Source organism: Herpailurus yagouaroundi, unplaced genomic scaffold (assembly GCF_014898765.1).
Source record: "Herpailurus yagouaroundi ecotype Mexico unplaced genomic scaffold, PumYag 163, whole genome shotgun sequence".
NCBI classification, from domain to species: domain Eukaryota; kingdom Metazoa; phylum Chordata; class Mammalia; order Carnivora; family Felidae; genus Herpailurus; species Herpailurus yagouaroundi.
In genome coordinates, this window is record NW_024412404.1 from 43,799,476 (window position 1) to 43,813,521 (window position 14,046).

At 41.6% G+C, this 14,046-nt stretch overlaps 1 protein-coding gene across 2 annotated transcripts in view; it reads left to right on the plus strand.

Moving 5' to 3' along the window:
• The window catches only part of SORCS3 (sortilin related VPS10 domain containing receptor 3), a 595,481-nt gene that overhangs the window by 495,990 nt on the left and 85,445 nt on the right, over positions 1–14,046 (plus strand). For both annotated transcript variants that reach the window (XM_040486371.1, XM_040486370.1), the window contains exons 10-13: positions 1,552–1,698; positions 3,228–3,330; positions 8,871–8,947; positions 12,068–12,159. In XM_040486371.1, the coding sequence (XP_040342305.1) occupies positions 1,552–1,698; positions 3,228–3,330; positions 8,871–8,947; positions 12,068–12,159 (419 nt within the window). The remainder of the gene's footprint in view (positions 1–1,551; positions 1,699–3,227; positions 3,331–8,870; positions 8,948–12,067; positions 12,160–14,046) is intronic.

Sequence of the window (14,046 nt, forward strand, 5' to 3'; positions counted from 1 at the left end):
CTGTGAAGAATGATTGATAGTCAGGTTTAAGAGAAACACTTTTGAAGTTGATTTTAAAGACTGAGGTGGTCTGAGAGACTCAGAGCCCCTGGATGAGCATGTAAGACACCAGTCTTCCTGCAATGGCACTGAGTTTAAGCTGTGAGGGCAGGGTGGGTTTGTCTTGGGAAGGACAGAATTCTGACACCAGTGCCCCTCCCCCTACTTCAGCTTCTGTCTGTACCCACCTTCTGTTCAAGTTAGGAATCTAATCAATTCCGCTGTTGGTCATTTGTCAAATTCTCCTGGTGGTGTCCTTCCCAGATAAATTCTATTCTCTGCTTGACATTCTTTGTCCATTATTTTGTTTTGTTTTTTTGTTTGTTTTGTTTTTGTTTTTATTTGGGTTGGCATTCTTTTTCAAGGGCAGTCAGGTTACTTTAAAAGAAAAAAAAAACCCAAAACTTCTTATTTCATCAACTGAATTATGTAATTAAACAAATAAAAGAGCTGACTTCTGTGAAATTCTTTCCCACTGTTATTCTGCAAGTTAACCAGGATCCTAAAAGAATGGGGAATAAATACACTTAAAATTCTGAGGTATCTATTTCCAGAAAATCTACCATTCAACCTCATGTTTATGTGTATTTAAATGATTTGACTTCCCTTTTGGCTTTGGAAAATGCTGGGATTATACAGGAAGTTAGGGAATCTTTCTTTGACATAGAGTGTTGTTATTCTGAATATCAGTTCATTGCCCAAAATGTAGACATAGAAGGAATAGAAGTTTGAGTTGAATCTGTCCTTACTCCAGAACCTTTCTGGATCATAATTTTTTTTTTTTTAATTTTGTGGTGATGCTCTTCTATCTTCTAAATATCAAGGGTATGCAAATTCCAATACATCAGGAGCTTTGGCAAGAGTACTGTGCATTATCTCATGTATCCATTGTTAGCCAACTGAGGAAAATAGGAAGGGCAGGTCTGATTCTGTCTGTTTCAAAGTGGCCATTGGCTGAGACCCAAAGATGATGTGGAAGTTACGCAAAGTCACACAGAGAGCCGGTGCACAGCCAAAGATGGATGCCAGGTCACCAAGCTGGGTCATCTGCCTACAAATAGATGTCTCACTACTAATTAGGATGCCTAAACTTCTAGCATTAGGGATTATACCTTTATGCTTTCAAAATCTGCCTACAAGCTCCTCCTGAGCAAAAGTGCATGTTCCCTAGAAGAGATAACTCCTTCGGGTATTATCAACCACTGCCACCTCAGAGGGAATGTTAATAGTTAAGGAAGGATAAAATCCTATAAACAAAGTGTAGAAACATGTAAAGTGGGAAAAAGCATATCAGTAAAAGGGCAATGGGACATCTGGGTTGGTGTCAGGTGAGGAGAGTACAGAGATTAACTTATACTTCTCCCAAAGACCACATGGCATATGGCATTTCTCACCATGTTCCTCCTCTTCTATTCTTTTGTACTCCCAAAACCCCATGGAAAGTGCTAGTCTTCTCCAAGAGTATCAGCATTTGGCCCAACATGGTTCTCCATCTCTTGCCCTTTTTCCTAGGTAGCAGGTATCAAAGGGATATTCTTGGCAAACAAGAAGGTGGATGAGCAAGTGAAGACATACATCACATACAACAAGGGCAGAGATTGGCGCCTACTTCAAGCTCCAGATGTGGACCTGAAAGGAAGTCCAGTACACTGCCTGCTGGTTAGTCATTCAATCTCACATGAGGTCCATGGGCAAGCTGGTCACCTGGGATGTTGCATCAGGGGCTTTCTTCCAGCACGGGGTTCGTAGGAACTTGGGTGATGCCGAGCAGGGATTTCCCACAACTCCCAGGGAGATGATCTATGGACTCAGATTGCCATACCACCTGGATGGAAAGTTCAGTTGAAACCCACAGGCTTTTACTGAAAATGTACTATGTGCTCCAACTCCTAAGATAAAGAAACGTTTAAGAGAAAGTGCCTGTGTTCCAGGGCCCCAGACAGAGCTCATGGATAGAAACACATTTGTTAACTGATACCGCTGTGATACAGTTTGAGAAATGTTTGATAGATGTCAAGGGAAGCAAAAGTTGCCTTGGAAGCCCAGAAAAGGTCAGGTGTGTCCACATGGGATAGGAGCTAATCTAGCAACATTCCCAGGGTAACAAGTGTATGGAATATTGAGGTTGGCACTAAGGACGACATGCTGTATAAGAAGTTTTTTCTGCCCTCAGGTGTGACAACTCTTGGTGGGGAGGGAAGACCCATCATTAACAGTGAAATTCACAACCTTCATGCTCTCCTAGAGAGGATGCTCTCTTCTAAGGCCCCAGAAATGGTTATGTGTCCCCTTAGCCAAAAGTTGCCTTCTGCCACTTATTAAAAAGGTTTATTAGGCATTTACTGTATTCTAGACATTATATCAAAGACTGGGGCTGTGGGGACATACAGGGCCTTTCCTCTTTTGTGGATTACAGTCTAATCCCATGTTTTCTGCTTGAGGTCTCAGGAAGATCAGAGACCAATGTGCACCCACCTCTAGGAGCTGGTCACAGAATGAATTTTATTTTTCCCTAGGCCTTACCCAAGGCTTTCTCTTATTTTCTTAACCTCATTTTCTCCTTTCCCAATTTTCATCATTTTCTTGTTTTTACTTATTATACAAGATATATCTCTATAAATGCCTAATCCTATTTAAAAACACCTAAATATGAATAAATGAGTAAATACATTTATATGAGTTTTAGACAATGGCTTCAAACATTTCAGGTAAAATTCGCGTAACATCATATACAGGAATTGCATAATAAAAGAGGAACTGAAACAATCTGGTTGAACAAGAGGGTAGAGGGCGTGGAGACTGCTTCACATAGCTTCTCTCCCTCCCTCCCAGTGGCCACCTACACCTGTAAAAAGCAGGATGTGAATGTCAGGATCAGATACAGAGGAAGGTCGGGATCATCCTGTGGGAAGTAATGGTCAGGGAGGCTTCCTAATGCTGACTGTGAACTGGACCTTGATGGATGGGGCAGGGGTGATGAGGAAGAGGGGGCGGGGGCTACAGTTGTGATGGCGGAGGGGCAGCTGCAGATGTGAGCATACCTGCTGTCTCAGGGGGAAATGTCTCCTTGCCCAAATCTGAATATGTGGCTGTTTCTGGAAGCTGAGCATCTGGAAGGCTCGTCTCTGGTGGGGCAGGGTGTGTGTCAGAAGTTTTCTGGAATGAAGCTATTTTCTTCTCCGTTGTAGCCCTTCTGCTCCTTACACCTGCACTTGGAGATCTCTGAAAATCCGTATTCCTCAGGAAGAATCTCCAGTAAGGAGACAGCCCCAGGGCTTGTGGTGGCTACAGGTAAGGAAGACATTCCTGGGGCTTCTTCCTCTCTGAGGGCTTCTGGAATATGTTTATCACCTCTTTGGAATCATTTGAGTGTTGGGGGAAAGCAATGGGTGCTCTCCCCAGAAAATAGGCAGGGTTACGGAACCCCAGGGCCAGTCTAATGACCCAGGAAAAGAACTCCAGACACTTGACACTTCTAGGTTAATGAGCATCCCACACAGTCACAGAGCAGTCCCCTGGGCTTAGAAAGAGACCAGAGTTCCTCTCAAAGTAAACTGACTGTTCAGAAGGCTTGTTTGTAATAGGGAATTCTCACTTTAAGACATCATGATATATGAACTTTCCAGCTCACCAAATATAAGTTGAGGTCATTTTCTCTTTACACAGAGGATTCTTTGCAAAGGGTTTCACCCCAGAGCTGTTTTTAATCAGGAGGTCTCTGGTGCATGTAAAGGTTTGTTTACACATGATTAACCACTTGGCTAAGAGCCTGGGGAAAAGGGCAGAAAAACCTAAGGTTGCATTGTTGGAACCACTGTCCACTGAACATCAATCAGAAATGAAGATAAAGCAACTCTGAAATGAAAAATGAAAGTCTCTGGGGAATGTGTTCTGATTAGCATGCATTTGATTTACATGTACCTTTTCAGGAATACATTGATGGCATAAAGCAAGGCAGGCTTCTAATCTCAGAAGTTAGAGCTCTGGTGTTAGGCTCTTTTCTAATGAGAGAAGATAAATTCACAGTGACTTCCTGAGATGGTATATTCTGTCCTGTCTTATCAACTCAAAGCTCTGGCTCCTGGAATTACTGCTCTCCTAGACAGGACTTCCTTCTCCTTGGCTCCAGCTGCATGAACTTCTAAATACCATCCATGACTGACCACACTGATCACATTTGCAGCAAGTGTAGCCCTCTAGCCTTCCAGTCCATTTCTCTCAACCCCTTAGGGATTGGATCCCCATATTTAACACCATTGGCTTCAGGACTGGCTTCCGCCCAAGATAATGAGTGATGATGGCAGACTCTGTTACCATTCTGGCTTGGGGAGTGATCCCCAAACCCCCAATCCTTGGGGGATGAACCTCTCAGCTCAGGGACTGCAATACTCTCTACTTTTCCTCAAGGCCTACAGGACATCCTGGGGTGGAGTAGGAGGAACATGGAAAACAGTAATCAATAATCAAAGTAATATTATTTAGCATGTCAACTATGTAGCCAGGCATTGTCCTATGTGGCTTAACCACTCTGAACTTCAGTGTTTTCCTTGGTGAAGTGGGATTAACAGTATTGACATAACAGAATTGAAGGATTCAATGAAGAACTGGATTTAAGGCACTCGAACAGTGCCTAGGACATAGCGAGTACTCAATACACGTTACCTGTTATTATCAGTAATATTACAGAAGTTTACCCCTGTTCATCTTGCATCAGAAGACTATGTATGATTTGGGCATCTCCTTCAACAGAACCCGTAAATCATATGCATACACTATGCATGCACTGAATGAATGAATACACTCCTTGTTGTCCTGCTTTCCGAGATGAGCTCTGACACTCACTAGCCTTATAAATTTGGCTTACTGGGCTTCGTTTGCCTATTTATAAAGCAGACTTTTTCCCCCTACCTTGTGGGGGGTTCGTAAGAATTAGAAGAGAGTGTCCACAAGACCCCCAGCAGAGTACTCAGAATACAGTGAGGTAGGATTAGTTATTACCTGTGACCATTATGTGTTTCTAAATTAGTCAAATGTTAAGTCTTTATAAGTTGACACACATGGAGACATTATAGATTTGTTTTGGAAAGTTTTTATTTGTAGACACTTGACCCTTGAACAACAGGAGGAGTTGGGGGCACCAATCCCTGCATCATCAAAAATCCACATGTAACATTTGAGTCCCTGAAACTTAGCTACTAATAACCTAGTGTTGACCAGAAGCCTTACCAATAACAAACAGTTGATTAGCATGTATTTTGTGTGTCATACATATTACATACTGTATTCTTATAATAAAGTAGGCTAGAGAAAAGAAAATGTTATTAAGAAAAGAATAAACTGAGGGTTGATTGGGGGTGGTAGGGATGGGAGGGTGGGTGATGGGTATTGAGGAGGTCATCTGTTGGAATGAGCACTGGGTGTTGTATGGAAGCCAATTTGACAATAAATTTTATATTAAAAAAATAAAATCATGAGAAAGAGAAAATGCACTTATAGCACTGTACTGTATTACTGGAAAAAAAAAATCACACATAAGTGGACCTGCGCAGTTCAAATTCATGTTATTCAAGGGTCAACTGTGTACCAGAATTTACTAATGCCTTTTTTTCTCCCCTTTGTAACTCTCATAACTTTGTATGGCTCTTTGCCATACAAATGTCCCTGGGACTTTGGGAAGGCTATAACACAGCCGAGGAGAGTCTGACGAAAAGCCAGAGCTAGATGTCTAGCACATGCCTTCATGTTCCCAGCTTCTGCTAAGCCTGCTTGCCAGCGCTCCCTGGGAGGTTGTTTGTTATCAGGAAAACAATTATGAAGTTAGCCACGGGTGCCCTTAGTGGCCTGCATGGAGCCTGTCTCTAGGGCCCTTTCCCATGTCCAGGCATTTCACCTGCCTCCAGGTGCCTGTGACCCTGGGCCCCCTTCCCTCCACCCCTGGTGCTCACTGCCTCTTCCTCTTTGCCCTGAGGTGTATTCTTGGGGGAGCTGCATGGAGGAAAGGATTCGTCTCCAACTCCTGTTGAGTCCATCTCAGAGGGCAGATAGAATGCAGTCTGGAGAGTTTGACAGTTGCTTTTAGCAGAGCGGGGACACTAGGGCTCTAAATATTCTTACCACTGTGTTTTCAAGCAAGGTGTCAAGACCCTGCATCTTCACAGTGCCTTGCAGCGTGCAAAGCGTTCTCCATGCCTCCATTGCACAACAGTGCTAGGATGTGAAAGAGGTGATGACTCTCCTCCATTTACAGATGAGGAGATGGAGGAGGAAGAGGAAGAGGTATCGTGCCCACACCAACACTCTGTCTGGTTCCAAGTCTAGTCCTGAGCCCCTTCACCTGCCAGTTGCAAGATATCCCGGGCTCCCTACCAAGCTTCCTGTGAACTGAAGCTCCATGGGGGCGCTCTCCTCCCTGCAGTGGGTTGTGCCCCGTCTGCTTCCTTTTCCATCTTTTCACTGAGCCTTCAGTCCCCTGAATGGGTATCTGTGCTAGCGAGACCCCAAAATTATCTATCTTTCTTTCTTTTTCTTTCTTTCTTTCTTTCTTTCTTTCTTTCTTTCTTTCTTTCTTTCTTTCTTTCTTTCTTTCTTCTTTCTTTCTTTCTTTCTTTCTCTCTCTCTCTCTCTCTCTCTCTCTCTCTCTCTCTCTCTTTCTTTCTTTCTTTCTTTCTTCCTTTTTTTTTTTTTCTTAGCACAAGTGTTTAAGGAGCAGAGAAAGGTAGCTTTGAGAGGAAGTGGGAATTTTTACAAGTTGTTTAAAGCTGCCAAAAGGGCAGTAGAGCCTCCAGGACTGACCAGCTAAGCCATTGGTGAGAGAGGCTTCGTGTTCTTCTCTGTGTCTCTCCCCTTCCCCTTTCCCATCACATCTCTTAAGTGAGGAACAGCTACATCCTCTTCTAATCAGATCAGAGGTCACTTTGGTGAGCTTCGCAGTCCCATGTCAGCCAGTAAGGCGCCTTATTCACATCTTCTTTATCTGACACCATAACCCAGATTCTTCCTGTCAGGGATTCCCCATAGGGCCACTTAGGGACTGCCTGTGTTCTGAGATCCAGTTGTCTTGGAGACATCTTTTCTGCCCCTTCATCTGGGAACCAACTTTTTTGGTTCTTGTGCTCAGTAGCAATTTTTTTAAGGGCTCCTTTCAGTTGGTGGAAGATATTTCCAGAAAAAGACATTGCTGTGAGCCTTGGATTCTCATCACCACAGAACCTCCAAAGTCAGTCTGGTGGAGCTTTGAAAGAGAGGGGCTTAGGAAGATGACAGAACCAGCTCCTACAGAGAGTACGAGGTGATGAGACAGACCCTAAGAAGCCATTACAGGAATAGCAGATTCCAGCTCAAGGGTGACTGTGCTCCTGTGCCTGTCTCTAGCTCTTTGCCACCTTGGTAGACATTCCTGATTGATCACTATACTCTGTTCTCTTGAGACTAAATATGACTTCAGAATCCTTCTTGTCACAATGCTCCAGGCAGCCATCCCCAAATGACACGAGTTGATATTGTCTGCCCCATCCCTCCTTTCTTTCTTCTAAAACCTGTATCTAGAGAGTTGAATTCCAGATTCCAGACAGATCTCCACAGAGCTGCTCAGGGTGCCTCTCTTCGCTCCACTCACACCTACTGCCTGAGCCCTGAGCCCTGAGCCCTGGGGTTATTTTTGGAAGCCAGAGTGTCAAAACAAGTTGGCTAGCTGTGTGCTCCCTGGTGCTGATGGGAGCTTGACAAGCTGTAGCCTGGCTTTAATTTCTCATTTTGAAGCATTAAATGTCAGGAGCTCAATTAACATTTTCATTATTGCATTTTTATTGTGCTCTTATTTAGACTACAGATGTGTGGGAGCTAACATTCCTTTCCTGCTATTTTTAAAGAAAAAAATATCAGCCAAAATGATAAATTCTTACATCTTTAGGGTACTCTCCTGGTGCTTGATATGTCCCCAAATACACATCAATATCAGAACGTGATTTAATCATTTGTTGACTCATTCATCCATTCCACAATTATTTATTGAGCGGTTAACTACTGCATTTGGGGCGCTATTCTGGGCTCTGAGGTGGGGGGTGCCCATTGGGGAACCTTGGGCAACATAGGTAAACCAGAAAATCTTGATCATTTCCTCTTTTAATAAGTATAACCACTGGGTGATGATGCTCAAGGGAAGGAAAAGAAGGTGAGAAAGCATGAAGTTGTGAAGTGATGGAGGAGGCAGTAAGTGTGGCACAAACCAGATGATTTCTCCTGCAGTGCTCGATAGCCATGATATGCTGAGGATAGTCATTTTATTCTGGCCACCCTATAAATTTGGTTACGTGGTCGATAATATGGGGTCATTCATCTGTGTGGCTCCCAAGAGGCAGGTGGACATGTTTGAGTTGGATATACACTCACATGTAAACACACACACACACACACACACACACACACACACACACACACACCAGTTTTCCTTAGGCTAAAATTATCATGAGGAGGAAGGTATCCTTAGGCCCAACTTCTCCATGCATATCTATTGTTCCACTCTTTGCCACCTTCAGAAAATGCCTATAAAGATAAATTTTAAGAGACTATTGGTAAAAGCATGAATAGTTCAAGAGATCCAAGCTCATTAATACTGGGTCTTTGAGTCTTACCATTTAAAGATGAATTCCTGTAATATTATTTACTTGTGTTCCCATATTACATTTTTTCTTCTTGCTGTGTTTTTGATATGACACCAATAAAGACACTGCACAAATCAACTCTAAACATACTTAGAAAATCGTTACCCTCTGCGACCCTTACCCTCAGTCCCAAATCTGCAAGTAATTACAAATGATGCGCTTATGTTTCAGGCAACATTGGCCCGGAGCTCTCATATACTGATATTGGTGTGTTCATCTCTTCTGATGGGGGCAACACATGGCGACAGGTAACTGGGAGAATTGGGAACAGGGAAGAGGCATTTAGGGCAAGTTCTGTCAACATCTCTTTTTCCTATAGATTCTCGGGCTCATTATGACTTTGTGGTTGCAAAAAATATTGAAGCACCTGTTCAGTTTGGTCCATTTTCCTGACAGATGGACAGGGGGGTAAAATGGAAGTATTGGGTAAGGAATATGAAGAACTGGAATTTTCCCATTTTTTTACATTCTTTCATTCAATGTTAAGTATGGAACAGCCACCAGACGCTAAGTACTGTGCTAGTTTCTGGGGATACAACCGGTGAAATAGTTTCTATTGTTAATGTGCCATGGGACCTATCTGCCCAGATAGGTCCCTTTACCTTTCTGGGTCTGTTTCTTTATCTACAAGATGAATAGGTTAGGATAATAAAAACCCAAGGCTGTTGAAATCTCTGGTGATTTAAGTAATATGTAGACCCAGCCTTAAGTAAGTATGAAGCAGCTTAATAGATACATGACTACATGAAAAGTTAACTCAATTGTGTACACATTTGTAGCACACTGTCCAATAGAACTTTCAGCAGTGATGTAAATGTTCTGTGTCTGTGCCATCCCAAGTGGCTACTGAACACTTGAGATGTGGCTAGTGTGACAGAAGAACTGAATTTTTTTATTTTATTTATTTTAATCAATTTAAATTTAAATCGTCTCATGTGGCTACTGTATTGAACAACACAGATTTATACAATGTCAGCTAGGTGTCAAGTACAAACCTGAGGAGGTAGTTGAATATTTTGGGGTCCCTTTCCTCAATGAGTTCAAAATTAAGTAGATAAAACAGCTTCATAAATAACTAACTGTAGTTCAGAGTGATTGAATTATTTTTGTGGCATTTTTAGCCTGCAGAGTAAAGGGAAGAATTGATTCTACTTGAGGAAAATGGGAAATACTTAACAAGAAGAGTTGACATTTTAGTAAGTCTTAAAGATGAGAAGGTTTTTACCTGAGGAAGACAAAGGAAGAGCACTGAATGTCTTGGCGAAGGGGAAGCCATCATCTGCAGTCTAGTTGGACAAGTTCCTGTTTGGATCCCTTAGTGAAATGTCATCGCCATCACCAGCATCATCATCACCACCCCCATTGCCACCACTGTCACCACTACCACTATCAAGAGAAAAATTTACCTAGGACTAATACTTACAACCAGCTATTTTAAGTATTATAAGGCATACGACAAAGAATAAGTTAAGGTTCCTACCCACAAGGCCAGAATCAGGCAGATGAGGAGAGGACACATAATTAAGAACATACCTTCAGAATATAAGATAATCACTTTTTTATAATTTTTTGAATTTATTTTTAGAGAAAGTGTGAGCAGGTGAGGGGCAGAGAGAGAGAGAAGGAGAGAGAGAGAATCCCACGCAGGCTCCATGCTGTAAGTGTGGACCTGACACGGGGCTTGATCCCATGAACCACGAGATCATGACCTGAATCAAAATCAAGAGTTGGACACTTAACTGATGGAGCCACCCAGGAGCCCCAAGATAAACTCTTTTAAGTGTCAAATTTGGAGGGAAACTGGAACATCAACTCTTCTGGTATATAAACTCCCAACAACAAACCATTGTCCCTCCAACTCAAGAAATAGCTCACCTGGCCAGGTGACCACCGCAACATCCCTTCCTTGTGTTGTCACTACTTTGGTTTTCTTTTCTCTTTTTGTAAATAGCTAAGGATTTCAGTTTCCACTCCATTACTGTACAGGACACTTGTTAGCATTGGCCAAAATGATAGAGAGGAAAGTGTAGATAATGACTTTTTTCTTTTCCCCACGGCAAGAATCTTCTTCTACTCCTCAGCCTCATACTTAAATCCAGCATCTCCATTATGTGGATTATCACAGAGCCTACCTTTGAGCTTGGGAAAGAAAATGCTGTCATTGTAAGCCCAAAGTTCATGTTTATATATGATATATAAATGAATCACCCTGAGGTCCTTTTTGCATTAATACTACCATTAGTATGGGCATTCTTATTTTCTTAAAAGACAAATGTGAGAAAGGAAACCAGTTGGGAGGTTAGGTTTTCCTCCATGGTGTTCCCTAAGGCAGACCCCATCCCTCCTATTCTCTCCCTTTTAAATATGTTTAGACTCCTCACTTTTTCTACCATGTCTCACTTAACCCAGCATCCCAACCTCTCCTTCTAAGCTGTAAGAGCCACCACCAGTGGTTAAGAGCTAGAGGGATTATCCAATTCTAGTTTCCTCTAGAAGATCTATGGTAGGAGGTTGGTTCTCTGCTAGAGAAATGTTTTTTTTTTTTTTTTCCTGTTTCAGGTTGGAGATATGATAGTTGTATATAATAGAAGCATTGAGTTGTGTGGGATTACATTTGAAGTTCTCATAGGTCAGAGCCTGGCATCATAGTAGATGCTTAGGAAATGCCTATGGATGAATGGATCACTGAATGCTTGAATGAATTAATGGTTGCATGAAATGAGTAATGGACAAAAGGATGAATCAAAGAATGGATAACTCTACATCCCTGGAAGCACTGTATTCCAATACACCTTCAGAATCTGCAAGGGCCAAACTTAGGCCTGCATCCAGCTTGCACGGAAACCTAGGAGGCAGTGTCTCAGTCTAAGAACTCAGTCATCATGTATACGAGACTGTCTAGAGAAATTGTCTATACATTCCTAATAATTTATGAACAACACTGTAAGGGACAGACCATTTATAAATTAGCAAAAACCTGAATAGTTGAGAAAGGAGAGAACTGAGTAGTAAGTTACTCAAAATGCAAAGATGGGTAAGCATTTTTAAGTCATATTTTCCTTTGGGTTTCCTAGCTGAGCATGCATCTTGTTGTCTCTTCTTCTTGTAGCACACTGTACTACACACTGGACACAGTACTAATGGAAGGATCCCTGGAAATTCTGTTTCAGTGAGCTAGGGAGAGTTATTTGCTCTCTGCAAGTCCATTTCCTTATCTATTGAGTGAGGATGATAGTACTTGCCAAACTCCCTGGTAGGGTTGTTGGAAGACTCAGAACCTAGAGGAAACGATGTATGGAAAGACTTTGTAACAAGCCCTGTGCAAATGTGAGGCATTGCTATGATTGTTGTTGTTGTTGTTGTTCCAGATCTTTGATGAAGAGTACAATGTCTGGTTCCTAGACTGGGGTGGCGCCCTCGTGGCCATGAAACACACACCTCTGCCAGTCAGGCATTTGTGGTAAGGACAGCTCCCTACCCTATTAATAAGCTTTTTTTTTCCTTTTAGTGGAAAGTGTTGGGACAAGTTTTTCTGCATGACTTTGTACCCATCTACCCATTTCCTCATCCATTTATTCACCCATCCATCCATTTAATATACATTCCATCATCTAACTCTTAGGTAGCAGTAGTAGACCAGATAATTTAGATGGGGAGGTATGATAAATAGAGTAGGGTGGTAGAAATGGTGCTCAGATAAGGCAGAAAAAAGCTGGAAGGACCTGTGGGTTCAAGCAGCCAAGATTAAGAATCCAAAATACAGGATATAGAAATTGCTGCAAGAACTTAGGTTCATGTAGCAGATACTAATTTCAGTTCTAGATAAGTTGGGTTTGAGATGTCTCTGAATATTCAAGCAGAGATGATGATTATTTGTCAGGTATATTCATCTGAAGGTCAGGACAGAGGTCTGGGCTGACACTCTAGACTTGGAGTCATTAGCCATTAGATGATAGGTAAAGCCATGGCAGTGGGCTCAATGGCTCAGGAGGATAGGTACAACAAGGAGAAATCAGGTATTTATATGGACATGGTTGAATATCAACATACAGAATGGGAAATAAATTATGGAACAGACAAAGAAGAAGTAGCCAAAAAGAAAAAAAAAAGCAAAAAAAAAAAAAAAAACAAAAAAAAAAACCCAGGAGAAATGTTTTCATGGATGCTGAAGAAAGGGGTGATAAATAGCACCAAATTCTATAATTGGACCAAATTAGTTATGGAATGAAAAACAATGTAGGATTAATCAATGTAGAGTAGTAGAGGAGTTCAAACTCTGTCAGAGTAGATTCAAAAGAGAAGTGGGGTTGAAAGATAGATTGTAATAGATTTATGAATGAAATGAGTGATGAATGAATGAATGATAAGCAATGGAGTAAAATGGAGACAGTGGAGATAACTCTTCTCAGTAAAGTAGATTATGGAATGAGGTTGTGTGTATATATGCAAGACCCTCCAGTGAGTACAAAGATCTGTGAGAATATACGATGATGATGATGATGATGATGATGATGATGATGGTGATGACGACTGATGCTGTTGTTTGTTCTTGCTTTTGGCAGGAGATAAATAAGTATCATGTGCGTTTACATGCTGAAGGGAAAGGATTTCAGACTTCACATGCAGCAAAGTGAATATTTGAGACTGAATATTTGGGAGTAGAGGGTACTATCCAGAGTACAGTTGTTGGGGTGAACCACAAGTTGGAGGATGGACTCTGGCTTAACTCCCAGACCCTTGATTTTGGGAGACTATCCCTTTTAAAGTAAGAGTTTTACTGGGAAGTATCAGACTGTAATCAGGAAGAGGCATAGGATTCCCAGGTGCCAAATTTAGGCTTCAGCCACCTTGGAAGGACTTAAAAAGTTTTCTCTCAGTTTGTCCTTTTATTGGGTTAAACCATATGAACTTGCCATTTTTGGGGGGTGAAAATAGTCAAATACTGTCAGTTTCTTAGAGCTGAAGTTAGCATGAAGTCCAATGGTTTTACCAACTGCTATATTTTCCTATGAGATTATGAGATTGAATTTTGAAATGATACATGAAGCCATTTGTAAGGAAAAGTACTAACTGATGAATGAATGTGTAAAGGTTCCCATTGTAACTGTTTATCACCCTGTTACTACTGATTATATACTTTTTGGGTACAATCAGAAGACCGAAATTACTTATACTAATGACAGAATTTTTTGAGGAATTCTTACATTCCAGACAGCATTCTAAACCCTTTAGCAAGTTAACTAAGTTAGTTCTTGACACAATGCTAGGTATGTGGGTACTCTTTTTTTTTTTTTAATTTTTTTTTTCAACGTTTATTTTATTTTTGGGACAGAGAGAGACAGAGCAT